The sequence below is a fragment of the Myotis daubentonii genome, chromosome 11 (genome assembly GCF_963259705.1).
Source record: "Myotis daubentonii chromosome 11, mMyoDau2.1, whole genome shotgun sequence".
NCBI lineage: Eukaryota > Metazoa > Chordata > Mammalia > Chiroptera > Vespertilionidae > Myotis > Myotis daubentonii.
In genome coordinates, this window is record NC_081850.1 from 5,931,338 (window position 1) to 5,958,263 (window position 26,926).

The 26,926-nt window shown below is 43.2% G+C and overlaps 1 protein-coding gene across 2 annotated transcripts in view; it reads right to left on the reverse strand.

Moving 5' to 3' along the window:
• SPIN1 (spindlin 1) overlaps nucleotides 1–26,926 on the reverse strand; it is a 94,925-nt gene that overhangs the window by 49,593 nt on the left and 18,406 nt on the right. Inside the window, exon 2 of one of the 2 annotated variants that reach the window (XM_059656374.1) lies at nucleotides 7,820–8,029. The exons of the other annotated variant lie outside the window; for it this stretch is intronic. Within the exon in view, the coding sequence (XP_059512357.1) occupies nucleotides 7,820–7,871 (52 nt within the window). The 5' untranslated portion in view covers nucleotides 7,872–8,029. The remainder of the gene's footprint in view (nucleotides 1–7,819; nucleotides 8,030–26,926) is intronic. 2 annotated transcript variants of the gene reach the window in all.

Below are 26,926 nucleotides of genomic sequence, written 5' to 3' on the forward strand. Positions count from 1 at the left end.
TCCTCATACATCAATAATTACCCTAAATGTAAATAGTCTGAATTCACCAATAAAGAGGCAGAGTTGCAGAATGGATTAAAAAACAAAACCCAACCATACGCTGCCTATAAAGAGACATATCTGAGCTGCAAAGACAAAGGTAGATTCAAAGTAAAAGGTTAACAAATGACTCTCTAAGCAATAACACAATAAAGCAGGTGTAGCCATCCTTATATACGACAACATAGATTTCAAGATAAAAGAAAAAAGAGACAAAGAAGGATACTTTATAACAGGGGTTCTCAACCTGTGGGTCGCGATCCCTTTGGGGGTCAAACGACCCTTTCACAGGGGTCGCCTAAGACCATCGGAAAACACATATATAATTACATATTGTTTTTGTGATTAATCACTATGCTTTAATTATGTTCAATTTGTAACAATGAAATTGGGGGTCACCACAACATGAGGAACTGTATTAAAGGGTCGTGGCATTAGGAAGGTTGAGAACCACTGCTTTATAATGATAAAGAAAACAGTACATCAAGAAAACACAACACTTCTTAATATATATGCACCCAACCAGGGAGCACCGAAATATATAAAACTACTTACAGAACTAAAGGGAGAAACAGATCAAAACACAATCATAATTGGAGACCTTAATACTCCATTGACAGCTCTAGACAGATCAACCAAACAAAAAAATCAATAAACAAACACCAGCATTAAATGAAACACCAGACCAAATGGACAAAATTACATTTACAGAACACTTCATCCCAGAACATCAGATTCTACATTCTTCTCCCACACACTTGAAACATTCTCAAGACTGTATTTTGATTACAAAATAAGCATCAAAAAATTCAAGAAGATTGAAATTACACCAAGCATATCCTCTGACCATGATGCCTTAAAACTAGAAATCAACTGCAGAAAGGAAGAAAAGAAGCCCACAAATACTTGGAGATTAAACAACATACTACCAAAAAATGACTGAGTCAAAGAAGAAATAAAAGATGAGATCAAAAGATATATAGAGAGAACTGAGAATGACAATACAAAATACCAAAACTTCTGGTATGCAGCGAAAGCAGTAACAAGAGGGAACTTTATATCATTACAGGCCTATCTCAACCAAGAGTAATCCCAAGTAAACAACCTAACATCACATCTTATAGGTACTACAAAAAGAACAAAAGCAACCCAAAGTCAGCAAGGAGAAAGGAAATAATAAAAATTAGAGCAGAGTAAGATGAAATAAGAGAACAAAAAGACTACAAAATTTTAATAAAACAGAGTTGGTTCTTTGAAAATATTAATAAAATTTACAATCCCTGGCTAGACTTAGTAAAGGGAAAAGACTTATATAAACAAAATCAAAAATGAGAGAGAAGTCACCACAGGCATCACAGATATACAAAGGATCATACTAGAATATTATGAAAGACTATATGCCATCAAATTCAATAACCTAGAAGAAATAGATAAGTACCTAGAAATTTATATATCCTTCCTAGACTAAATCATGAAGAATTAGAAAATCTAAATAGACCGATCAGCAGTGAGGAAATTAAAACAACTATCAACCTCCCAAAAAAACAAAAGTCCAGGACCAGATAGCATCACCAGTCAATTCCACCAAACATTCAAAGAAGATTTAAAACCTATCCTCTCAAACTCTTACAAAAAATTAGAGGCAATACTGCCTAATACATTCTACGAGGCTGCCAAATAACCCTGATACCAAAACCTGGCAAAGATAACACACGAAAAGAAACTATAGACCAATATCTGTGATGAATACAGATCTAAAATCCTAAACAAAATACTAGCAAATCGAATACAACAGTACATCCAAAAAATGATACATCACAATCAAGTGAGAATCATTTCAGGGGCACAAGGATGGTTCAACATACACATATCAATCAATGTAATAACCACATTAATAAAAGGAAGGAAAAATATCATATGACCTCATCAATAAATGCAGAAAAAGCATTTGATAAGATGCAACATCCAGTTATGATTAAAACCCTCAATAAAACAGGAATAGGCCGAAACCGGTTTGGCTCAGTGGATAGAGCGTCGGCCTGCGGACTGAAGGGTCCCGGGTTCGATTCCGGTCAAGGGCATGTGCCTGGGTTGCGGGCATGTCCCCAGTGGGGGATGTGCAGGAGGCAGCTGATCGATGTTTCTCTCTCGTCGATGTTTCTAACTCTCTATCTCTCTCCCTTCCTCTCTGTAAAAATCAATAAAATATATTAAAAAAAAAAAAAACAGGAATAGAAGGACAGTACTTCAATATAATAAAGGCCTCAGCTAACATCAAATTCAAATGGCAAAAAACAAAGCTTTTCCCCTAAGATCAGGAACCAGAGAAGGATGTCCACTCTCACCACTCTTATTCCACACTAGTGGCTCAGTGCACGAAATTCGTGCACAGGGGAGGGGGTGTCCTCAGCCCGGCCTGCACCCTCTCCAATCTGGGACCCCTTGAAGGATGTCCTACTGCCAGTTTACAGGGATTGGGCCTAAACCGGCAGTTGGACATCCCTCTCGCAATCCAGTACTGCTGGTTCCTAACCACTCACCTGCCTGCCTGCTTGCCCCTAACCACTCTGCTTGCCAGCCTGCTTGCCCCCAATTGTCCCCCGCCACCGGCCTGCTTGTCCCCAAATGCCCCTCCCACCAGCCTGCTCACCGCCAACTGCCCCCCCACCCCCCGCTGGCCTGCTTACCCCCAGTTTCCCTCTCCACTGGCCTGCTCGCCCCCAACTGACCCCCTGCAGGCCTGCTCACTCCAAACCCGCCCCCCCTACTGTCCTGATCACCTCCAACTGACACCCACTAATGGCCTGCTTGCCCCCAACTGGCCCCCCTGCTGGTCTGCTTACCCCCAAAGGCCCCATCCCCCACAAGCCTGATCACCCACAACTGCCCTCCCCTCTTAGCCTCTAACTGCCTCGACCTTGGCCCCGCCACCATGGCTTTGTCCAGAAGCACGTCCGGAAGGTCTCCTGGAAGGTCTCCCAGTCTAATTAGCATATTACCCTTTTATTAGTATAGATAGAGACCTGGTGCACAGGTGCGGACCGGCTGGTTTGCCCTGAAGGGTGTCCCGGATCAGGGTGGGGGTTCCCTTGGGGCGTGGGGCGGCCTAGGCGAGGGGCCTGTGGTGGCTTGCAGGCCGGCCATGCCCCCATGGGATGAGGGTCCCCACTGGGGGGGCGGTGTGGCCAGCCTGGGTGAGGGGCTGAGGGCTGTTTTCAAGCTGGCCACACCCCCTTCAGGGTGGGGGTCCCCACTGGGGTGCCTGGCCAGCCTGGGTGAGGGGCTGATGGCCGTTTTCAGGCTGGCCACGCCAATGGGATAGAACAGGGGTGGGCAAACTTTCTGACTCGAGGGCCACAATGGGTTCTTAAACTGGACCGGAGGGCCGGAACAAAAGCATGGATGGAGTGTTTGTGTGAACTAATATAAATTCAAAGTAAACATCATTACATAAAAGGGTACGGCCTTTTTTTTTTTTTTTTTAGTTTTATTCATTTCAAACGGGCCGGATCCGGCCCGCAGGGCGTAGTTTGCCCACGGCTGGGCTAGAAGCAGGTATCTAGGATTTATTTAACTTCTATAATTGAAACTTTGTAGCCTTGGTCTGGGTCGAAGCCTGGGTTGCCCCTGGCAACCGAGGCTCCCAGCCCCTCCTTGAGCAGAGGCCACACCCGCTGGAAGCAGGTATCTGGGATTTATTTATCTTCTATAATTGAAACTTTGTAGCCTTGAGCGGAGCCCACAGCTGGCCAGGGCAGGAGGGAAGCTTGGCTTCCTCCATTGCGAGGGGCAACCCAAGCCTCCTGTTCAATCCAGCTCCGTGGCCACCAACATCTTGGTTGGGTTTATTTGCATACTCGCTCCTGATTGGTTGGTGGGTGTGGCTTGTGAGTGGAGTGGAGGTACGGTCAATTTGCATGTTTCTCTTTTCTTAGATAAGACTAGAGTCCTGGTGCACAAAAATTTGTGCCGGGGCGGGGAGTGTCCCTCAGCCTGGCCTGTGCCCTCTCACAGTCTCAGACCCCTCGGGGGATGACCACCTGCTGGTTTGGGCTCGCTCCCTGGGGGAGATTGGGCCTAAGCTGGCAGTCAGACATCCCTCTGGCAACCCGGCAGCCCTCGGGGGATGTCCATTTGCCAGTGGAGAGCAGGCCTAAGCTGCAGTCTGACATCCTTAGCACTGCTTAGGAGACGGGAGAGGCTCCCACCACCACCGCTGTACTGACAGCCATCAACCTGGCTTGTGGCTGAGGCAGAGCTCCCCCTGTGGGAGTGCACTGACCACCAGGGGGCAGCTCCTGCATTGAGCATCTGTCCCCTGGTGGTCAGTGTGTGTCATAGTGACCAGTCATTCCCAGTTGTTCTGCTGTTAGGGTCAGTTTGCATATTACCCTTTTATTATATAGGATAGAGGCATGGTGCATGGGTGGGGCCGGCTGGTTTGCCGTGAAGGGTGTCCTGGATGAGGGTGGAGGTCCTGCTTGGGTGCCTGGCCAGCCTGAGTGAGGGGCTGATGGAATTGAACCAGCCACCTTTTATTGTACAAGGTGACTCTCCAACCAACTGAACCACACCAGACAGAGCTGGAGTGCCTACCTTTTTGCTATAAGTCTTTGGCACTATTTGACATTTTCAACTACGAATTTTTATTAAAGTACTAGAGGCCCAGCACACAAAGTCGCACGGGACCCCAGACCCACCACACTGCGAGACCAAGACACGCCGCGCCACCAGACCCATCAATGCACCTCCTGATGACCAGTCGTTTGGTCATTACAGTGTTATGGTCATTGGCCTTTTATAATATAGATGCCATAAAAGGAGGAAAATTGCAGCTATTTGGTAAAATAGTAAAAATGGAGGCTAACTCTAAAGGAAAAATATATGAAAAAAGTTATACCATACAATAGGACTTACTGCCCAATGTCATTAGATATATAAACCTGTTATCTTTAAAATAAAACTCACTAATATATTAAACTATATTTAAAAATGTAAAAATTCCATTTCGAATTTTCACTGACTCACTCACACTCTATGTTAAACACTACCCGGTATTTACCATGGTGGCAGTTTAAATTCTTTGACATGACTCTCATTCAGCACAGCACATGCTCCCTCCCTTGAAACTTGGGCAGGCGCCTGGACTGCCTCAAGGAACAGAATCCAGCAGAAGTGAACCTGTAAGGCTTCCGAGGCTCAGATAGAAGAGACCACGCAGCTGTTCCAGTTCCTCTTAGGACACTTCCTCTGAGAACCTCCATGTGAGAAGCCCAGCTATCCACCTAGAAAAAGACTTAGGAGCTGGACTGTTGAAGCCCCCAGCCTTTACCTTTGGGATGGCACCAGCCTAAGGGCATAGCTGAACCACCATACCAACTCTGGAATGCCTACCTGGGCTTCCTGTTACATAAGAAAAAACAACAACCCTCTTTCCGTGAATTTTCATTATTTGTAAAGGGCACATTCATTACTGATACAGGGATTTAACAGCAACAGACGCTTAGTCTTTGTTAACAAGAAGAATGATTAAGACAATTTTATAATCAATACTGATCAAGGAGTCAGCAATCTTTCTAAAATAGGTTCTATCACATAAGTGGAAAACAGTATGACCTCATGGCCTAACAATAGGCCAATAGAGTACCTACTTATCTTTAGCTTAATGCCACATGCTCTAAGAAATAAGGAAGAGTCAGAAAATGTAAGATCACATTATTGTTTATTCTACCATTAAATCATTTTTTAATGCAAAGCTCAAAAAACACTTAGTGGAAAACAGGTTTATAACTTGGTAGACCACATGGGTTGCTGACTTCCAGAAAAGTGGTTCCTTTCTGGAAAGTACATGTTCCCATGAATTTATTTAAAACTGTATATTCTGAAGGTGTATTTAGCAATGCCAAAAGCAACGAGCTTGTTTTTGTTATTGAAAAAATTCCATCAACCCATTTTTTTATACAGTGTAGACAAAGACTGTTGCTTTACTTAATTTTCCACTGGCCACTAAAGCACCTGAAATAGATACCACTCCAAAACATATGTAAGAAATGTGAAACTGGAAAACACTTAAAAGTAATTAGCAAAAGCTTCTGGCATCCTAAGTTTTCAGTTACAAAAAGCCAATTACTGTGAAGTTTTCTTGATTTCTTTATAGAAATGAATGATTCTTCACCAATGGCTACTAACCTCAGTCCTTTCCCCCTTTCAATAAAAACCTTTCTGTGAACTCTCTTAAATTCAAATTTTTTAACAACATAAATACATCACCAGGTTGCTGCAGAGGCCATGCAGACATTTTCTTAGAAGTACAGTGGTAACTAATATTTCATTTACTATATATTAAGCATAAAAAGTTACTATACTGGAGACCCCCTAAAACACCAAAAATAAAAACAGAAATTATAAGATCAACGTACTTGACAGGATTCACAATCTCTCCCTCAAATATAGTAACACCCCCTGGTTTAGCTCTTTCAATTACTTATACCATACACACATCACCTTAATTAGCTCACTTCTAAGATGATTTCAAACTCAATGAAGAAAATAAGAATGTTGAATTTGGAATGGTGTGCATAAAAAGAACTTAGGAAAACCCAACTATTCAAATGACAAATGTGGGAGATTTCATTGATCAACAAAAACCTGATGGTAATATCTACAACTATTAAATTGAAATAGAAAATACTTCATTGTAAACAATATGGTCACCAATCATAATGCTTTTTGTACAGCAGCTATAATGTGCCAGGAACCTAGCTAAGCACCAAACATGCATAAGCTCGTTTACACCTCATAATATCCCCAACAAGTACCTACCCTAACAGTTCCATTGTTTAAATCAGAAAAACCAAGACTCAAGAAGTTACAAAATGCACCAATGTTCATATGAATAATGAGAGCAGGATAGGGCTGATGAGAGCTGGGAACAGAGTAACAAACTCTCATATGACTTACACTTCAGTCTGCCATCACTACTGAAAGTTAATCTTATTGACAAATATTGAACAGTTACACCAATATTATTATAACGTAGTACAATAAAAGAGAATCTAAAATAAAAAAGAGATGAAGGGTACATAAAAATCTGAATCCCTGTGGCTCTTATAAAGGAATTCCAAATACTATAGTTAATAAACATAAGAAATAGTTCTAAATCACAGAGCAACCATTTCTGTAAGATTAATAATTTCACTAGCGTAATTCTCAGATTCATTTTATCAAAGAACCTTAAAATGTTATGATACATTGTTTTCAAATGTGTTCTGTAATGGAGAAGAACCTGGGTCCCACAGAAAACATCACTTACTTATTTTATAGTGTAGCCTATTAAGATTTGAGGATGGGTAAAAATCATGCAAAGTCTAAACTTCTATTCTAGTTGTATTAGCTGTCACAAAACCTGCAGTTTATCTTTTTTCCTTCAAATTGTTATAAATATCCTAAATCTTAGTAAATCTAATGCTCATCTATTCATCTCATTTTCACTTCCTCTTTCAAAATGAAATGACAATTCCTTTATTGACTGTAATCCTACTAACTGGGTATTTACAAATCACTTGCTAAATTTACTGGACATCTACAACAGGACAAAAATTAATATGATCCTACCTCTCAAAAAACTAAACCTGTTTCTCACATGTATGTGTATGAAATACTGCAAATCACAAAGCTTTAAGAAGAGCAAACCACTAGGAATTATGTGAAAGTATTCTACAATTTTATAACTATTTTCAGTTTATCATACGTAAGGTATGCAGAGAACTGCACTGCCTACCTGCATCAGCTCTGGACCGCTGGCCAGGTGTCTTCCCGAATGGGGTCTTCATTCATCTGCATTTAAGTGAGCAGCAGAGCTGCTGAACTAGGGTGAAAATTCAATATGCTCCAATTTGAAACTGTGCACAGAAATTCAATGTTCGTGTTAATCCATCATCGACGTGCCTCTTTTACAAATTCAGCGAAAATACGTGAAATCATAAGCACTCTGTAAAACAGTGAAATAACAGTTCATTACTACAGCATCACAAGAGCAAAATAACCCGAGTAAGCCATAGCTATGACATCACATTAACTAAAACACACCCTGCCCAGAAGCAATTAACTTGATTTCCTCAGACCTGGGTGCCAGGACAGCTCTTAGCCAGGGAAAAAAGGAAGTGCTAAATCTTTCAAAGAGGAAGTCTGGGGCATTTGCAAGACCCCAAAGTATAGTTTCTCAGAAGTCAACTGGAACACAATATGGCATCCGACTTCACCCACTGTAACTCAACGCATTTTGCTGCCAGAAATCAGAAAAGGGTGATGCTGGGGTGTCATAAAAGGTTTAGACTGGTGTGGACCAGTAATGGCAGCCACCCCTTTTCCTATTAATCCTCTTGTCTGCATACACTTTAAGAACTTTGGTACCTGCTATACCTCCTTTTCCACCACTATCATACATTCTTGGCAACATACGATCCTTTCAACAACCTGCCCCCTCAATTCTTTAACTTTAATCCTTACTTCAAACTATTGACCCCTCCTTTTAAGCCACCTGTCTCCAGGTCACAACCTCAACCACTCATCGCCAATGAATGCAATACCTCTGGAATCTTTGTTTCAAGCATCTCACACTTGAAACCACCTCTGATCATTCTACTTTCTTACACTAACAATCTCACACCAACAATTCTCTGATGTAACCATTACCTCCATCATGACCACTTTTTCATTGTCCTAATTCAGTTTACTCCTTGCTTTTCTCCATTTTCTCCCTCCTCTTCCTGTCAATTTTGTGGCAAAGCCCTAACCCAACTCCCTGCCTACCATGCACACAGCTTAAGCTGGTCAGCATGGCTGAAAAACTGTAAATTTAAAATCTCATGTCCCAAGTAAGCATGCAAGAATACTACCCCAATCTCAACAGATAAGCTTGTTATTTGCTAAGAAAACAGAAGCAAAAGAAATACTTTCCCACCACCAAATTCACCAACTGCTACCATCTACTGCTACAGTAGTAGATGAACTGTTTAAATTCAACCCTTTCACTGTGTTATCTAACCCATCACTGTCTTCTGTATCCACTCTCTTAGCACTGGATAGAATTCCCATTGGTATACAATAATTACCATGTGTACTAGTTAATAAAGCAGATTTTTTTCAATAGATGGAGTTACACATATGTTGATATATATGCGATCTGATATATATACTACTTTGTTGTAGTGACAGCAAGCTTCAAAACTGATGTCAAATTTTCTGAAGGTGTTAACATCATAGATATTTTTATGCTTAAAATGTCTGATTTCATGCCAAAGAAAAAGACCATTTGCGGGAAGTTTTAATTCATTACTTTATTTTGAAGGAAAGTGCTGCTGAAAGCTTCAGGAAGCTTATGGTGAACATGCTCCATCTCAAGATCCTTGTGAACGCTGGCTTAAACTCTTTACAAGTGATGATTTCGATGTGAAAGACAAAGAACATCTGGGTCAACCAAAAAAGTTTGAAGACCAACAATTACAAGCATTATTGGATGAAAATGCGTGTCAAACTCAAAAACAACTTGCAGAAAGATTAAACATTGCTCAGCAAACAATTTCTGATAATTTATAAGCATGGGAAAGATTTTAAAGGAAGGAAAATGGGTGCCACATCAACTGAACGAAAGACAAATGGAAAGACAAATACTCATCAGTAAAATGTTGCTTCTACGTCATGAAAGTCTTTTTTTGCATCGAATTGTGACTGGCGATGAAAAGTGGATTTATTTTGAGAATCCCAAACGCACAAAATTATGGGTTGATCCAGTTCAACCATCAACATCGACTGCAAGGCCAAATCGCTTCGGAAAGAAGACAATGCTCTGCGTTTGGTGGGATCAGGAAGGTGTGAAAACCAGGTGAAACCGTTAATACTGATCGCTACCGACAACAAATAATCAATTTGAATCACCCTTTGATCGTAAAATGACCAGAATGGGCCAGAAGACACGGCAAAGTAATTTTGCTTCATCACACGCTTCAAAACCAGTTAAAGACACATTAAAAGATCTTGCCTGGGAAGCATTAACCCACCCACCGTATTCACCAGGCCTTGCTCCTTCAGATTCCCACTTGTTCCAATCGATGGCGCATGGCACACGCACTTTCTGAGCAGCACTTCAGAACGTACAAAGAGGAAAATTGGGTCTCTAAATTGTTTGCCTAAAAACAAGAAAAGTTCTATTGGGAAGGTATCCACAAATTACCTGAAAGATGGGGGAAATGTGTAGCTAGCGATGAACATTACTTTGAATAAAGCACTGTTAATGTCTCTCTTGAAATTATCGTGTTTTCTTTTATTACAAAATCCGTATTATTAACTGACACACCTAGTACATGATGTTGTAATCCTCAACTTTGAAAACATCCCAGGACTCCTTTCATCCACTTCTCTTTACAAGGCTAATTCAAAATTTAGGAATATTTTAATCTACACAAATATCAATGTAGCCTATCTTAGTAAGCTACACTGGTTCTGTAACAAGAAGATTTAACTGACTAATGTTCTAAAGCAGTGGTCAGCAAACTCATTAGTCAACAGCCAAATATCAACAGTATGACGATTGAAATTTCTTTTGAGAGCCAAATTTTTTAAACTTAAACTATATAGGTAGGTACATTGTTATTAACTTAATTAGGGTACTCCTAAGCTGGCCTTTGCTAAAAACGTCCTCAATCTGATTGAGGTACGTTCGCTGAGGTCGACCCCTTCCAACTCTCCCATCCACACTCGTCTTGTATACTTGTTTCGTCTATCTCCTTTCGTTCATCCTCTCTTTATGTCCAAACCATCTCAACATTCCTTTCTCAATCCTTGACATTACATCTTCTTTCACTCCACAACATTCCCTAAAATTAACTTAATAAACTTTACTTAAAGTTTTAAGTCTTAGTTAAACTATAGGTACGTTGAGTAAAACTTCTTCAAAATAGACTCACCCAGGCTGAAAACCAACTTCTGCGCATGGGCCAAAAAGTTTCAATCGCACTGTATGTGCGCCCATACATGGTATTTTGTGGAAGAGCCACATTCAAGGGGCCAAAGAGCCGCATGTGGCTCGCGAGCTGCGGTTTGCTGACCACTGTTCTAAAGTATTCCCTTTTCTCTCCAGGATATTTAAGCTTACCACTTTCTATTGCTTATCACTTCATTAAAATGTTCAGGTTGAACTTGTTACACTTTTAAAAAGTATAGTCCTGGTCACCATGGCCAGTTGGTTGAGCATTGGTCCCATGCACCAAAAGGTCACTGGTTCATTTCTGGTCAGGGCACATACCTGGGGGTTTGTGGGCTCAATCCCTAGTAGGGGGAGTGCAGGAGGCATCCGATCCATGTTTGTCTCTCACATCAATGATTCTTTCTCTCTCCTCCCTCCCTCCCCCTCTCTCTAAAATAAATAACAACATTTTTTAAACTAGGCAAAACTAAGAATTTAAAATAAATAAAATAAAAAGTATAGAATATAAGTTGTTGAAGGAAGAGTTGCAATAAGGGGAAGGACTTAAGGTGCTTTAAAAAAAAACAAAAACAAAAAACCCCCCACAGTATTTTTATTGATTTTAGAGAGGAAGGGGGAGAGGGAGAAACACCGATGAGAGAGAAACATCACCAATCGGCTGTCTCCTGCATGCTCCCCACTGGGGATCAAGCCCACACCCAGGCATGTGCCCTAACAGGGAATCGAACCAGTGACTTGTTGGTGCATGGGTCGACACTCAACCACTGAGCCATATTGGCTGGGTCACATGGAGCTTTTTGAACAACATAAGAATGCAAAATTTCAGATGAAATTCCCTCTCCATTTCAGTTACAATTAATATTCCAACTGTCTAATATTATCCCAACTCCTGTTAAGACCAGAAAGAAATGTACAGAGACTGAGCCAAAGGAAAACACTGAAAAGCATTAACTAATGAAACAATGGCTTCATTTTGTGTCAAGTTGCCATATAAGACTTTGAAAATTCATTCAGAGCTTTCTCACTCTTTTGACTAGAAAGGGCAAAACTTAAGTACATATTTTTAAAAAACCGAAACAGTTTTGCCTTATGTTATTCTACTAAGTGGTTAAAAATAAGACAAACTAAATGGGAAAACAATTTAACTTTACATGCTGATAGCAAAATCTCATTATTTCCAGGATAGTAGGAATTATCAAATTTTTTCAAGCATTACAGAAATGTTGTCACATGGACTTTAACTTCAGCCCATAAAAAAGACAGTCCTGTATTCAGATACCTAACAGATGCCAATACCACTAGGATAATGGAGCACAATACTGTACAGCATCACAGATCACCAGAGTACCTGATTACAAATGCTGCCTCACGATGCAGGCATAAGTGGTTCAGCACCACTCACAGCAAGCAAACCACACGCCAGAGACTTCCCTGATCCACAATGCTGCACCTAAATCTACTTGATTTGCTAGACCTAATTTCCAGTTTGTAGGAAATAGAGGTAATACAGGAGCAAGTGGAAAGTTTCCTCAAGACCCACGGGCCATACACTTCAAAAAGTCAGACACAATGAGTGAACCCTGAATGAATGGTTTGGAGAAGAAAAGCGAGGAGATATTTAAGACAAATGGGGAAATTTAAATAGGAGATAAATAGTATATGAAATTATGTAATTACTAAGGCCCCGTACATGAAATTAGTGCATGGGTGCGGTCCCTAGGCCTGGCCGGCAATCGAAGCGCTAGCATCTGGCGTGGAAGGGCAGGTCCCAGCTGACATCTGTGCCCTGGGTAGCACCTGAGCCCCCACATGACCCCCTCCACCTGAGGCACGGCGCCCAAGTTCCCATGTGGAGATGCGGTGAGCGCGGCCAGACGTCGTGGGCCGGGGCGCAGTGTGGGCCAGTAGGCTGCCCACCGGCGCCACACGGAAGCTGGGCAGGCAGTGCACTCTCTCTGGCCAGCCTCCCAGACCGGCTCCTGCATGAACCCACGGGGAGGCTGCACAGGTGCAGGGCAGGCTCCTTGCGGGCGCACGCGAGCCCTGGTGTCCCAAGGGAGGGTAGCAGAGGGAGTGAGAGCAAGCTCGGCGGGCACCCCGCATTCTCACTGCACCTCCATCCCGCCATCCCCATCACCAGGTAGCCTGCGAAAGGTTGCAGCCCTCAGCCCAGGCGCCACGGGAAGTTGGTAACTGCCACCCAACCCCAGTTCCCTGACCCAGCCCAGGCTGCTGGTCATCATCTGCAGGGCAATCAATCGGTCGGGGCCAGGATCCCCGCCCAGCTCCCTCAGTGCCTGGGAGCCTGACAGCAGTCTTGCCCCCGCCCCCCTCCCCGCCGTCTGCAGGGCGATTGGCCCCTGCTCGCACCCACCTTGGCCTAGTGCCCTCCGCTCACCTGCTCCACCATCCCGCCGTGGTCCCACTCTGGTCGGGCCCACCAGGGCCAGCAGCACCTCCACTGCCACCTGCTGCCAGTGCCGCATCAATACCCGCCATGTTCCGTGCCACCCCCTGGTGGTCAGCGCATGTCATAGCGAGTGGTCGAACTCCCAAACTCTTGGTTGAGGGGACAATTTGCATATTAGGCTTTTATTATACGGGAGGATCATTAGCCTTTAAAAGCACAATAATTACATTGTGGTTATGCTTGGAATATACTTGTTTATAGAAAATGCATGATGAAATTTCTAGAGGTAGACTGTCATAATGTCTGCAGCGAACTTCAAATAGTTCACCCAAGGAAAATAAAATATACGAAGAGAATGAAGTGAAACTGAAAAAGTACTAATTGTTGAATCTAGGTAAAGAGCATACTAATTTTTTCCTTTTAACTTTTATTTCAACATGGAATTTTTCATGATAAAAAGTAGGGGAGCCCTAACCAGTTTGTCTCAGTGGATAGAGCATCGGCCTGTGGACTCTAGGGTCCCGGGTTCGATTCCAGTCAAGGGCATGTACCTGGGTTGCGGGCACATCCCCAGTGGGGAGTGTGCAGGAGGCAGCTGATCGATGTTTCTCTCTCATTGATGTTTCTAACTCTCTATCCCGCTCCCTTCCTCTCTGTAAAAAATCAATAAAATATATTTAAAAAAAAAAAAAGTAGGGGAGCCCTGGCAGGTGTGTTCAGTGGTTAAAGCATCAGCCCATGCACCGAAGGTTCACGGGTTTGATTCCCATCAAGGGTATGTACCTGGGATGCAGTTACATCCCTGTCTCTGGTGGGAGGCAACCAGTCAATGTGTCTCTCTTGCATCAATGTGTATGTGTGTGCCTCTCTCTTCCCCTCCTTTTCTTCCACTCTGAAAAGGCAATGGGGAAAAAAATATTCTCAAGTGAGGATTAATAACAACAACAAAAAAGGAGGGGGAAAGAAGATCCTGATTTCCCTTTGCTAAGTTCATCCTCATTAAATACTTGAGGCCTGGTGCACGAAATTTGTGCACGGGTAGGGTCCCTAGGCCTGGCCTGTGATTACGGCAGATCAGGGCCTTCCGGCTGCTGGCTGGGGCCTGCCTTTGTTCTGCGCTCCGCCCTGTGGTCAGCGCACATTATAGCAAGTGATCAGTCTCTCAGTCGAACTCCTGCAGGAACAATGTACATATTAGGCTTTCATATATCCTATATAATAAAAGAGAAACGTGCAAATAAACCATCCCTCCACTACGCTCAAGCCACGCCCACCAGCCAATCAGAGTGGCTATGCAAATTAACCTGACAAAGATGGTGGTTAATTTGCATACGCAGGTGTCAAGCGACCCAGGAGGCAACGGCAGCCACTCCTGCAGGCTCCCGGGACCTTCACTGGGCCCGGGAGGTGAGGCCATAGCCACTCCCGCGGGCTCCCGGGACCTTGCTGGTGGAGAGCAGAGCCGGGGAGGAGCGGGGAGAGCAGGAGGTTTGGAGGACTTGGCAGAAGTCCCACCCCCACAGAATCAGCCATAATCAGCCTTTGGTCAGACAGCTCTCAGAGGCCTGACAGCCAGGACTCTCATTCACCTGTGTCTCAGACCGACAGTAGAGAGGTGGGACTATGTCTAAAGAACAACTGTTGATACAACGTAGCTCTGCAGCCTAAAGATGCTGGCATTATCGACAGACAGTGTCTGCAGAGCAGTGTGCGTCTAATCTTGAAAGAAGGTGGCGCCTGCAACAGGATGTATCTGAACACCAGCTACTGGAAAAACGTCGCTCTGATGCCAAAAAACACCGGCATTATCGACAGAAAATGTCTAAAGACCAATGCACAGAGGCAGAGCTGCCTCAAACAGATTGTCAAACTGCAGCGGGAAGGCCGGGGAGGGTTGGGGGGCAGGAGGTAGGGGGGTAAGAGATCAACTAAAGGACTTGTATGCATGCATATAAGCATAACCAATGGACATAAGACACTGGGGGATAGGGGAGGCTAGGGGACTGTCTAGGGCGGGGGGGAAAATGGACACATATGTAATACCCTTTGTAATACTTTAAGCAATAAAAAAAAAAGACCAATGCACCTTTGAAGTTGAAAGAAGGCAGTGGCGATGACAGAGTATGTCTAGAGAACAGTCATCAACAAGTACTACCAATACTAGTAGGAACTGCCTTCTCAGTGAAAATGGACTACATGAGGATGCAATTCTTGAACATAGTTGTGGTGGAATGACTGTTCGACGTGAATTTTGCCTATCACTAAATTTCTCTGATGAAAAACCATCCAATGGGAAATTTACTCGATGTTGTAGCAAAGGGAAAGTTTGTCCAGATGATATACATTTTCCAGATTACCCAGCATATTTTAAAAGATTAATGACAAACGAAGATTCTGACAGTAAAAATTTCATGGAAAATATTCTTTCCATAAATAGTTCCTTTGCTTTTGCTTCCATGGGTGCAAATATTGCATCGCCATCAGGATATGGGCCATACTGCTTTAGAATACACGGACAAGTTTATCACCGCACTGGAACTTTACATCCTTTGGATGGTGTTTCTCGGAAGTTTGCTCAACTCTGTATTTTGGATACAGCCGAAGCTACAAGTAAAAGATTAGCAATGCCAGAAAACCAGGGCTTCTCAGAAAGACTCATGATCAACATCAACAACCTCATGCATGAAATCAATGATTAACAAAATCGTACAAGATGCTACATGAGGTAGAAAAGGAAGCCCAATCTGAAGCAGCAGCAAAAGGTATTGCTCCCACAGAAGTAACAATGGCGATTAAATATGATCGTAACAGTGACCCAGGTAGATATAATTCTCCCCGTGTAACCGAGGTTGCTGTCATATTCAGAAACGAAGATGGAGAACCTCCTTTTGAAAGGGACTTGCTCATTCATTGTAAACCAGATCCCAATAATCCAAATGCCACTAAAATGAAGCAAATCAATATCCCGTTTCCTACATTAGATGCGATGACATAGCCCATTCTTTTTCTACATGGTGAAAAAGGCTGGGGAACAGAGATTGCATTAAGACTCAGAGACAACAGTGTAATCAACAATAATACTAGACAAAATGTAAGGACATGAGTCACACAAATGCAGTACTATGGATTTCATCTCTCTGTGCGGGACATGTTCAACCCTATTTTAAATGCAGGAAAATTAACTCAACAGTTTATCATGGATTCATATTCAAAATGGAGGCCAATCGGATAAATTTCATCAAAGCAAACCAATCTAAGTTGAGAGTTGAAAAATATAGTGGTTTGATAGATTATCTCAAATCTAGATCTGAAAATGACAATGTGCCGATTGGTAAAATGATAATACTTTCATCATCTTCTGAGGGTAGTCCCAGAAATATGCAGCAGTGATATCAGGACGCTATGGCAATTGTAACAAAGTATGGCAAGCCCTATTTATTCATAACCATGACACGCAACCCCAAATGGGCAGATACTGCAAACAATTTACAATGCTGGCAAAAAGTTGAAAACAGACCTGACTTGGTAGCCAGAGGTTTTTTTTGTTTGTTTATTTTTTAAATATATTTTATTGATTTTTTACAGAGAGGAAGGGAGAGGGATAGAGAGTTAGAAACATCGATGAGAGAGAAACATCGATCAGCTGCCTCCTGCACACCTCCCACTGAGGATGTCCCCGCAACCAAGGTACATGCCCTTGACCGGAATCGAACCCAGGAACCTTCAGTCCGCAGGCCAACGCTCTATCCACTGAGCCAAACCGGTTAGGGCAGTAGCCAGAGTTTTTAATATGAAGCTGAATGCTCTTTTAAATGATATCTATAAATTCCACTTATTTGGCAAAGTAATAGCTAAAATTCATGTCATTGAATTTCAGAAACGCGGACTGCCTCACGCTCACATATTATTGATATTAGATAGTGAGTCCAAATTACGTTCCTCTAATTAATTCCCTTTCAATGTGCATGAATTTCGTGCACCGGGCTACTGGTATATATATACTGAACTATCCAGGCTTGCGATTTGCCCAATCATCTTTAAAACACTGACAGTTCTATGACATGACTGCTGCTGCTGGATCTCCAGCCATATCTAGCAGAGCCAGAGCAGAGTTCGCTTTTTGTAAATCCCCTATCTAATCAACCCCACCCATGTACCAAAGGGGTGCTGGTTCCTGGAACAGGCAAGCATGTATGGTGTCTTCCTTTCTCTGGGTAGCTCACACACCAGCACCCCTACCCATCCTGCCATATATAACCCTTTAGCATCCGCCATGAAGCACATAGGACGGAAATCCATTCTTGCCTCAGCCCCAAGATGTACCTCATATGTAAGTTCGATTAATAAACTTTTGATGTAATGCTCAAGTTGTTAGCCTCTTTCTTTGGTCTCTCAGCTCAGAAAAAAATTTCCCAACAGTTATGAATTTAGTTTTGAATCTCAATACTCTTTCTGTAATGATCTCAAAGAGGATCAAAAGATTATCACAAATTTCTTGCCATCATAACTATATACAACTGTGAACCAAAAGAGGGCTATGCAATAAAGCTGACAAGCTCAGTGACTAAAAGCACCCACACAGTATGGTCTGATAATAAATTCCTAACTGGGCAGGTCATGGCAGGTAGTCACACCACAGGCCTATAGCTTCGTTAGTAAATGGTTAATCTTTACCTTAAGCAAGCCTGCCCACTGTTTTTGTGCATCTAGGATAACAAACCTTTAAAATGGCAGAATAATTTTCTTTTCCAGTCTTCTGAGAGGCACAATCTTGGCACAGAGTACAAGACCATGAGACTTCTTGTTGTTATCTTGCTGCCAGCGTACCATCTCTATTTGCTATAAATATTAAATGTTAACTATCCTGCACCCATCGATGCAAAAGATTTCTCTCTCCAGTTTGCTTTTTCATTCAATCCTAGATATTTCCCCATCTTGCTTTGTCCTTAATTTAACACTAATGGATTTCATGTAACTTTCCGTATGTTCTCTCCTTTGATTCCAATGTAGAAAATGAGCTGTGAAACTGCCATTCTCTCCAAAGCATTTTCTCAATCAGTAAGATCCTGCTTCCAGACACGTCCTCAAACCTGGCTTGAATCAATGCTTATAAAATTTTTGATAAGTACAAATGTTCTTTTGTCGACACAACACACCACAGTATTATTACTCGTACCTTTTACTTTCTCAATCATAGAAATGACAAATCTTTCCAACACAGTATTTTATTTCTCAAAATGGCTCTTAAGCTCATGAACTACTTCCAAATTAAAGTTATTAAGCCCATCACAGAATGGACATGACTAGAGTGAATGAGCCATCAGGGCATTAGTGATCAACCTGTAAAAACCAAATTGGCAACTATTGTAAAACAAAGAATTTGGCTGGCCTTTGTCCCGGTTCTTGGGAAGCACCCTCTAAATCCTTGGGATTTTCTGAGTGACAGGAGTCCTTGTAATTCAGGGTGTTAACAAGCTAACTCCAGATGGGGGCTGGCCAATCCAGAAAGACCAACTACAGGATAGAGGATTTCCAGGGAGGGAAACTAGAGATTGAGTTCAACCTCATCGCCAATGAATCATACTTACATAATGAAACCCCAGTAAGAATTCGAGACACTGAAGCTGGAGTGAGCTTCTCTGGTCAACAAGGCTCTGACTCCATGCAGTCACACATCCACGTGAGGGTGATGATCCTAACTCCACTGAAAAAGCTTGCTGACCCTCCCGAACCTCACCCTGTGCATTTCTTCTTTAGGCTGGTCCTGATTTCAATCCATTTCTGCTACAATAAAACTATAATTCATAAGTATAGCACTTGAGTTGTTGTAGTAAATTGCTAAACCTGAGAGTCTTGGGAACCCCGAATTTGTAGCCAGCTGGTCAGAAATGTGGTGACCTAGGGACCCCCCCCCCCCCCCCCGAGCTTGCAGCTAATGTCTGCAGTAAGGGCAATTGTGTGAAGGATGGTACCTCAGCCTGTGAAGTCTGACCTACTCTGAGATAATCTCTTAATATTCTCTATCATCAATTATTGTTAATCAATGTTAACCTCAATATCTATATATATAAAGCCTAAGCGACTGGACAGTGGTCAAAGCCCTCCCACAGCAGGAGCACCACTCAGCTGACGGGCCCCAGACACTGCCCTGGCCCACGTGTGCCTGAACGGCAGGTGCAGCGAGGCCAGTATGAGCGGGAGTGGCGCAGCGCCAGCCCGGGCTTGGGCTCCTCCCCGGTGCCTGCTGCTAACCGCACTACTTCATGCTGTGTGGTATCGACGTGGACAGAGCCCAACGAGCTGGCAGGTAAGGCCGGGCTGTGGCAGCACAGAGGTCCACTGATCCCCACAGGCCAGGCCAAGGGACCCCACCAATGCACGAATCCGTGCACCAGGCCTCTAGTATCTATACTAATAAAAGAGTAATATGCTAATTAGACCGGGAGACCTTCCAGACATTCTTCCAGACAAAGCCATGGTGGCAGGGCTGAGGCAGAGGCAGTTAGGGGTGATCAGGCCAGGAAGGGAGGGCAGTTGGGGGCAAGCAGGCTGGCGGCGGGGGGAGGAGGGGGCCCAGTTGGGGGCGAGCAGGCCCTCAGTGGGGGGGCAGTTGAGGGGGCAATCAGGCCGGCAGGGGGGAAGGGCAGCTGGGGGCGAGCAGGCTTGCAAGGGGGGCAGTTAGGGGCAAGCAGGCCAGCAGGCAGAGTGGTTAGGGGCAATCAGGCAAGCAGGCAGGTGAGCGGTTAGGAGCCAGCGGTCCCGGATTGCGAGAGGGATGTCCGACTGCCAGTAGTCAGACATCCCCTGAGGGGGTCCCAGATTGGAGAGGGTGCAGGCCAGGCTGAGGGACACCCTCCCCCTACCCCCATGCACGAATTTCGTGCACCGGGCCACTAGTTTTTTATAAGCATCAAAAGGTGTCGTTTTAGTATCTTAAAATATAAAATTTGTCTTATCACTTAACACATTACTAAAGATACCATGTTACATTAAAATTTTCATATTTTTATAACTATTGATTCACGAGACTGCTAAAAGATCCATGGCACAACACTCACCTAAAGCTACTGGCAACAGACAACTCTGAATCCTTGATGAGTCTTTAAAGGATATCTGCAGGCATCAAGATAAAGAATGAACTAACTCCTGGTAAGAATGGATTAATAATTTAGACCTCTTCTAAAAGCTAAAAAAACAAAAAAAAATAATCTAAAAGAATACTGCTAACAAAAACTATCAGGAACACCAAGGTTTCTTACTGGAATGGCTAATTCCAAGTCAGAGGCTGGAACACCTTGTCATACCAGAAGCCAGGATATTATCAAAGCCAGGAGGACAACACTAGAGTTGTGTCAAAGAGACAAAGGGGACAGAACCTGCCAGAACCTGGCTTGAGAACCTAGCGAGAGAACATGGCGACAGAACCTGGCTGGAGAACCTAGCGAGAGAACATGGCAACAGAACCTGGCTGGAGAACCTAGTGAGAGAACATGGCAGGAGAACCTGGACAGAACCTGGCGACAGAACCTGGCTGGAGAACCTAGCGAGAGAACATGGCAACGGAACCTGGACAGAACCTGGTGACGGAACCTGGCTGGAGAACCTGAAGAACCTGGCTGGAGAACCTAGCGAGAGAACATGGCAAGAGAACCTGGACAGAACCTAGCTAGAGAACCTAGCTGGAGAACCTAGATAGAACCTGGCTGGAGAACCTAGCGAGAGAACATGGCTACAGAACCTGGCTGGAGATCCTACACAGAACTTGGCTGGAGATCCTGGCTACAGATCCTGGCTAGAGAACCTGGATAGAATCTGGCTAGAAAACCTGGCTATGATGATCGACTGAATGCTGCCTCCGTGTCATTCCTTCTTCGCTGACTCCGTCCACACCTTGGGGAACCCCTGGACCTGCTGGGGCTGGACCCCAGCACATATACAAATTCAAACCACAGATTTATTGCTTGAGTACAGTGCAGAGAAATTTGTCTTCTAAAATAAAAGATACTTATTAAAAAAAAAAAAAAGAGAGAGACAAAGGGAATTGTTTTACACTATTTTCATGACTTTTTATGATTAACAACTTCCACAACATAAATGTGAACGCACACATACTGACATATCCACCAAAACTATGCTTGAAAGCATCAAAGAGCTTGAAGATAGAACTCACAAAGGCACAATCTAGGGAAGTAAGCCCCACATTTAGAACCACGTTTATCCCTGAGAGCAACTGGCAAGTGTTATGGAACAGCTGAAAGGCTGACAGCTTTACAAGGTGAGGGACCAAAGCCCAGAACCCAGGGTCTACCAAAGGAAGGAGAGGGCTGGTGGACCCATGTCACGTGAGCTGGAATCCTAAATTGCTCTTAGGAGCTGAAGGAATGGAAAGAAACCAGGTAAGAACTGCAGCCAGCCACTACTCCTCTTTACCCTGGAACTGAAAGAGGTGATCCCAGACTGTCCACTCCCTCAGATGCCTGGCAGAAGCAAGCACAAACCCTGTCTAGAAAATATCATCCTAGACCCCAATAATTTCAAATTATTTAAAAAATGTAATCTACCAGCTGCAAGAGACAAAATAGAAACTAGGACAAACAAACAATAAATAAATAAAAAGGTAGACATTGGAGTTGCAAAATCATAATTTAAGGTTGGGGGGGAGGGGAGAAGAGTACAGAAATAAATAAAATTATTAAGTGAAAAATAAAATAGCTGTATTATATTCAGAGATAAGACATTAAAATAGTAACCTTTGGTAGAAAACTATCAAAGAACCAGATTTTCCAGTAGTAAAAAAAATACAGTAAACTCAATAAATAAGATAATAGATTAAGATCAAATAGGATAGGAAAAACCAAGATGGCGGCATAAGTAAACACCTGAGATTGCTGCCTCGCACAACCACTTCAAAAATACAACTAAAAGACGGATTGGACATCATCCAGAATCACAGGAAGGCTGGCTGAGTGGAAATTCTACAACTAGAAGGAAAGAGAGAAGCATACCGAGACTCAGAGGAGGTACAGTGCAGAAGTAAAATACAAAGGTGCGGAGGTGCACGCGGAGAGGGCTGGCGGCTGAAGACATGACTGTCTTTTTCAATCGGGAGGGAGTCTCAGGCTCTGAACTCCCGTTCCGGGCGAGTCTCTGGGGACCCAGACTCATACGGGAGAAACGGGACTGTCTGGCATCGGTCGGAACTCGAGGGCAGCTTTCTCTTGGAGGCACACACAGCGATTGCCGGGGCCTCTGAGGACAGGACTGAGAGCAGCCATACTGCTCGCTCCGCCCACCCTGTTGATCCCCTGGGGCTCCACCCCGCCCAAGCCATGCCTGGAGGCTTTTGCATATGAAAGGCCGGACCCTTTGTAATCTGAAAATTACTTAACAAACTGCAGCTACACAAGGCCCCAGGGCAACTTACATTGCTTTACACCTGGCAGTCTGCAGGGTAGCCTCAGGCAGAGGCTAGATTAGCACCTCCTTAGATCCAAGAGCCACTGTAGCCAGTGGTCAGAGTGGGACCATCCAATTATAACTCTGCAGATCCATAAGAGACACACTCAGGGGGCAGACTCAGTGAGCACCAAAGACTCACTGAAGCAAGTCTTGCCCCATAAGGGTGTCTTCAGTACAGAAGTCCTCCCACAGTAGACACAGCTGATTCTCAGTCAATTGGCCTGGAGTTCAAATCCTCCCAGTGTTACCTACAACAATCAAGGCTTAACTACAACAAGACTGTGCACAAAGCCCGCAGGGGAGTGCACCGGGAGTGTCTACCTCAGGTAGTTGGGGAGACCGAGCCACCGGGCCCTGTAAGACACTTAGCACAGAAAGCCACACTATTGACACAGCGAAGCATAAAAAATGCCGAGACAAAGAAACAGGACACAAATGACAGAAATGGAGGAAAGCAAACTACTGGATACAGAGTTCAAAACCACACTTCGAAGGTTTTTCAAGAACTTTCTAGAAACTGCTGATAAATGTAGTGAGGTCCTCAAGGAATCTAGTGGGACCGTTGATGTTGTGATAAAGGACCAACTAGAAATTAAGCATGCAATGACTGAAATAAAGAATATTATACAGACTCCCAACAGCAGACCAGAGGATTGCAAGAATCAAGTCAAAGATTTGAAATGTGAAGAAGCAAAAAACACCCAACCGGAAAAGCAAAATGAAAAAAAGAATCCGAAAATATGAAGATAGTGTAAGGAGCCTCTGGGACAGCTTCAAGTGCATCAACATCAGAATTATAGGGGTTGCCAGAAGATGAGAGAGACCAAGATATTGAAAACCTATTTGAAGAACTAATGACAGAAAACTTCCCCTACCTGGTGAAAGAAAGAGACTTACAAGTCCAGGAAGCGCAGAGAACCCCAAACAAAAGGAATCCAAAGAGGACCACACCAAGACACATCATAATTAAAATGCCAAGAGCAAAAGACAAAGAGAGAATCTTAAAAGCAGCAAGAGAAAGAAACCCAGTTACCTACAAGGGAATACCCATACGACTGTCAGCTGATTTCTCAACAGGCCAAAAGGGAATGGCAAGAAATATTCAAAGTGATGAATACCAAGAACCTACAACCAAGATTACTTTATCCAGCAAAGCTATCATTCAGAATTGAAGGTCAGATAAAGAGCTTCACAGATAAGAAAAAGCTAAAGGAGTTCATCACCACCAAACCAGTATTATATGAAATGCTGAAAGGTATCCTTTAAGAAGAGGAAGAAGAAGAAAAAGGTAAAGATACAAATTATGAACAACAAATACACATCTATCAACAAGTGAATCTAAAAATCAAGTGAATAAATAATCTGATGAACAGAATGGACTGGTGATTATAATAGAATCAGGGACATAGAAAGGGAATGGACTGACTATTCTTGGGGGGGAAAGGGGTGTGGGGGATGCGGGAAGAGACTGGACAAAATCATGCACCTATGGATGAGGACATTGGGTGGGGAGTGAGGGAGGAGGGTGGGGTGGGAACTGGGAGGAGGGGAGTTACGGGGGGAAAAAGAGGAACAAATGTAATAATCTCAACAATAAAGATTTAATTTAAAAAAATAAATAAATAAAATAAATAAGATATTAGTAGGATGGCTAATCTTGTTAAATGTTAGTGAACAAAGAAAAATCAGAAGAAAATACCCAGAATGAAGCATGGAGAAGGTAAGAGACTGGGAAGGTCTAATACATTAATGAACACTCAGACATTTCCACAGGTTCAGTAGGACTTATAAACACAAAATATAAATAAAAATATGTAACTAGACACATCACAATAAAAGTTGAAAACTAAAGACAAAAAAAAAAAAAATCAGCCAAAACCGGTTTGGCTCAGCGGATAGAGCGTCGGCCTGCGGACTGGGGGGTCCCAGGTTCGATTCCGGTCGGGGGCATGTGCCTGGGTTGCGGGCACATCCCCAGTGGGAGATGTGCAGGAGGCAGCTGATCGATGTTTCTCTCTCATCGATGTTTCTAACTCTCTGTCTCTCTCCCTTTCTCTCTGTAAAAGATCAATAAAATATATTAAAAAAAAAATCATAAACACCTGAAATAAAAAAGACAAATTCCACCCATGGGAGCTAATATTTATATTTTGGAGGGACGATAAAATAAATTTTATTTTAAACAGAGAAAAAGGAGGAGGCTAGGTCACCGTGTAAAAATACCTTGTTCACAGGCCAACTCAGGAGTCAGTTGCACACATGGTCACTTAGTCTTGGGATTCTGTGTGTTTCCAAAGGTGGGGGTTGTCTCCAAGTTTTGAGGGGCCAAATTCTGACTCCGCCTTCTGGTTGGGGCCTTGTTAAGACTTCCAGGACCACCACAGGGTTTTCCTGCCATTAACAGTTTCTTTTGATCCTGCCTGGAGGTGGGGGAGGGGGAGGGGCTGGGGCTCTGGTGAGAGGATGTCAACTCCTACTTCCTCACTCCACTTGGAGGATCCCGCCCCCCCCCCCCCCCCCAACTTCTTTCTATCCTGCCTCATTCCCTACGGAGAGACTTCCATCCCTCAGATCTTTCAGGGGTGATGAGGGAAGAGGGTTTGTCTTCAGTAACTGCTTCTTGCTGACAAGAGCTGTGGTCCCTGCCTATGTAGGCTATGGAAGTCTCTCTCCCTGCCTGATCTAGGGGAGACAAGGGAAAGGGAGTTGGGGCACAGCGCTGATGTTATTGGCTGGGTCCTCTAAGTCAGGGATGGGTCCAAAGCCTTGAAGCATCATTATCTTGACATGGAACTGTTGTATCCAACAGTAATGGCGGTGGCTAGACACTCTGATGGTGGGTTTACTCCATTCAGACTCAACTCCACACCTAGAACAGTGACAAGAAAAGGGACCTAGAAAGGAAAGTGAAGACCCATGGCTGGCTAGCCACGGAAGTATGTTACGCGTCCACTTCCATGTCAGGAACTTCCGCTTGTCCTTCACTCGCCCAGGAAAACTCTCAAGGATGAATGGGAGTGAGAATAAAGCAAGTTTTATTCAAGTAGAGAAAGAGAAGGAGGCCACTGAGCAGGCACCTCTGTGAAACAAGCGAAAAGTACATGTCTGAGTGGACACAGACTAACTCAAGAATGAGTTGCACCATGGGAGCAAATATTAAACTGACTTACAGAAAGAATGGAAGTTGAAAATGTAATTCAATGACCTCTTTCAATGCCTCAGGAGAAAGCTGACAAGTTAGGAACTATACACATCAAAAACATCCTTCAAAAGGAAGGTCAATTTGAGACATATTTAGACTAACATACACTCAAGAGAATTCACTATCAGCAGTAACAACAGGTGGGAAACAAAGTGTTCTTCAGGGAGAAGAGTGTTCAAAGATGAAGGGGTTGGAATTATAGCAAGGAATGAAGAGCAATAAAGAGGGTAAATCAAACAAGCTATTGACTGCACAAATTAATAATACCTTAAGATAAAATATACAGAAAATTATAACAGTACAACATTTCACAACATTAGTGAAAATGAGATAGAGTTTAAGTGCCAAAGAAAGGGGGAAAGAACCAAGTATTAGATTCTGAGAGGTCAAAGATGCACGTATTAAGTAACTTGCAAATTAACAAGGGAGAAAAATAATAAAAATTAGCACCCAAAGGACAGGAAAAGCCACATAAAACAGGTACACTAAACAGAAAGCACTTACTAAGCTAACAGATTAAACCCAACTATGTCCATTATCTTGTTAAATGTTGTCAACAGACCAACTGTCCCAATTTTAAGAAATATCATCAGACAAGATTTTAAAAATTCCAACTGTCGACAACAGAATTATCTAAAACATAAGCACAAAGACAGATTGAAAATAAAGGGTACAAAAATATATTCACTGCACATAACCTAAGATAATGCAGCCACATGAATATTAAGATTAAAAAAAAAAACTTGCCCTAGCCAGTTTGGCTCAGTGGATAGAGCATAGGCCTGAGGACTGAAGGGTCCCAGGTTCAATTCCAGTCAAGCCCTGGTCCAGC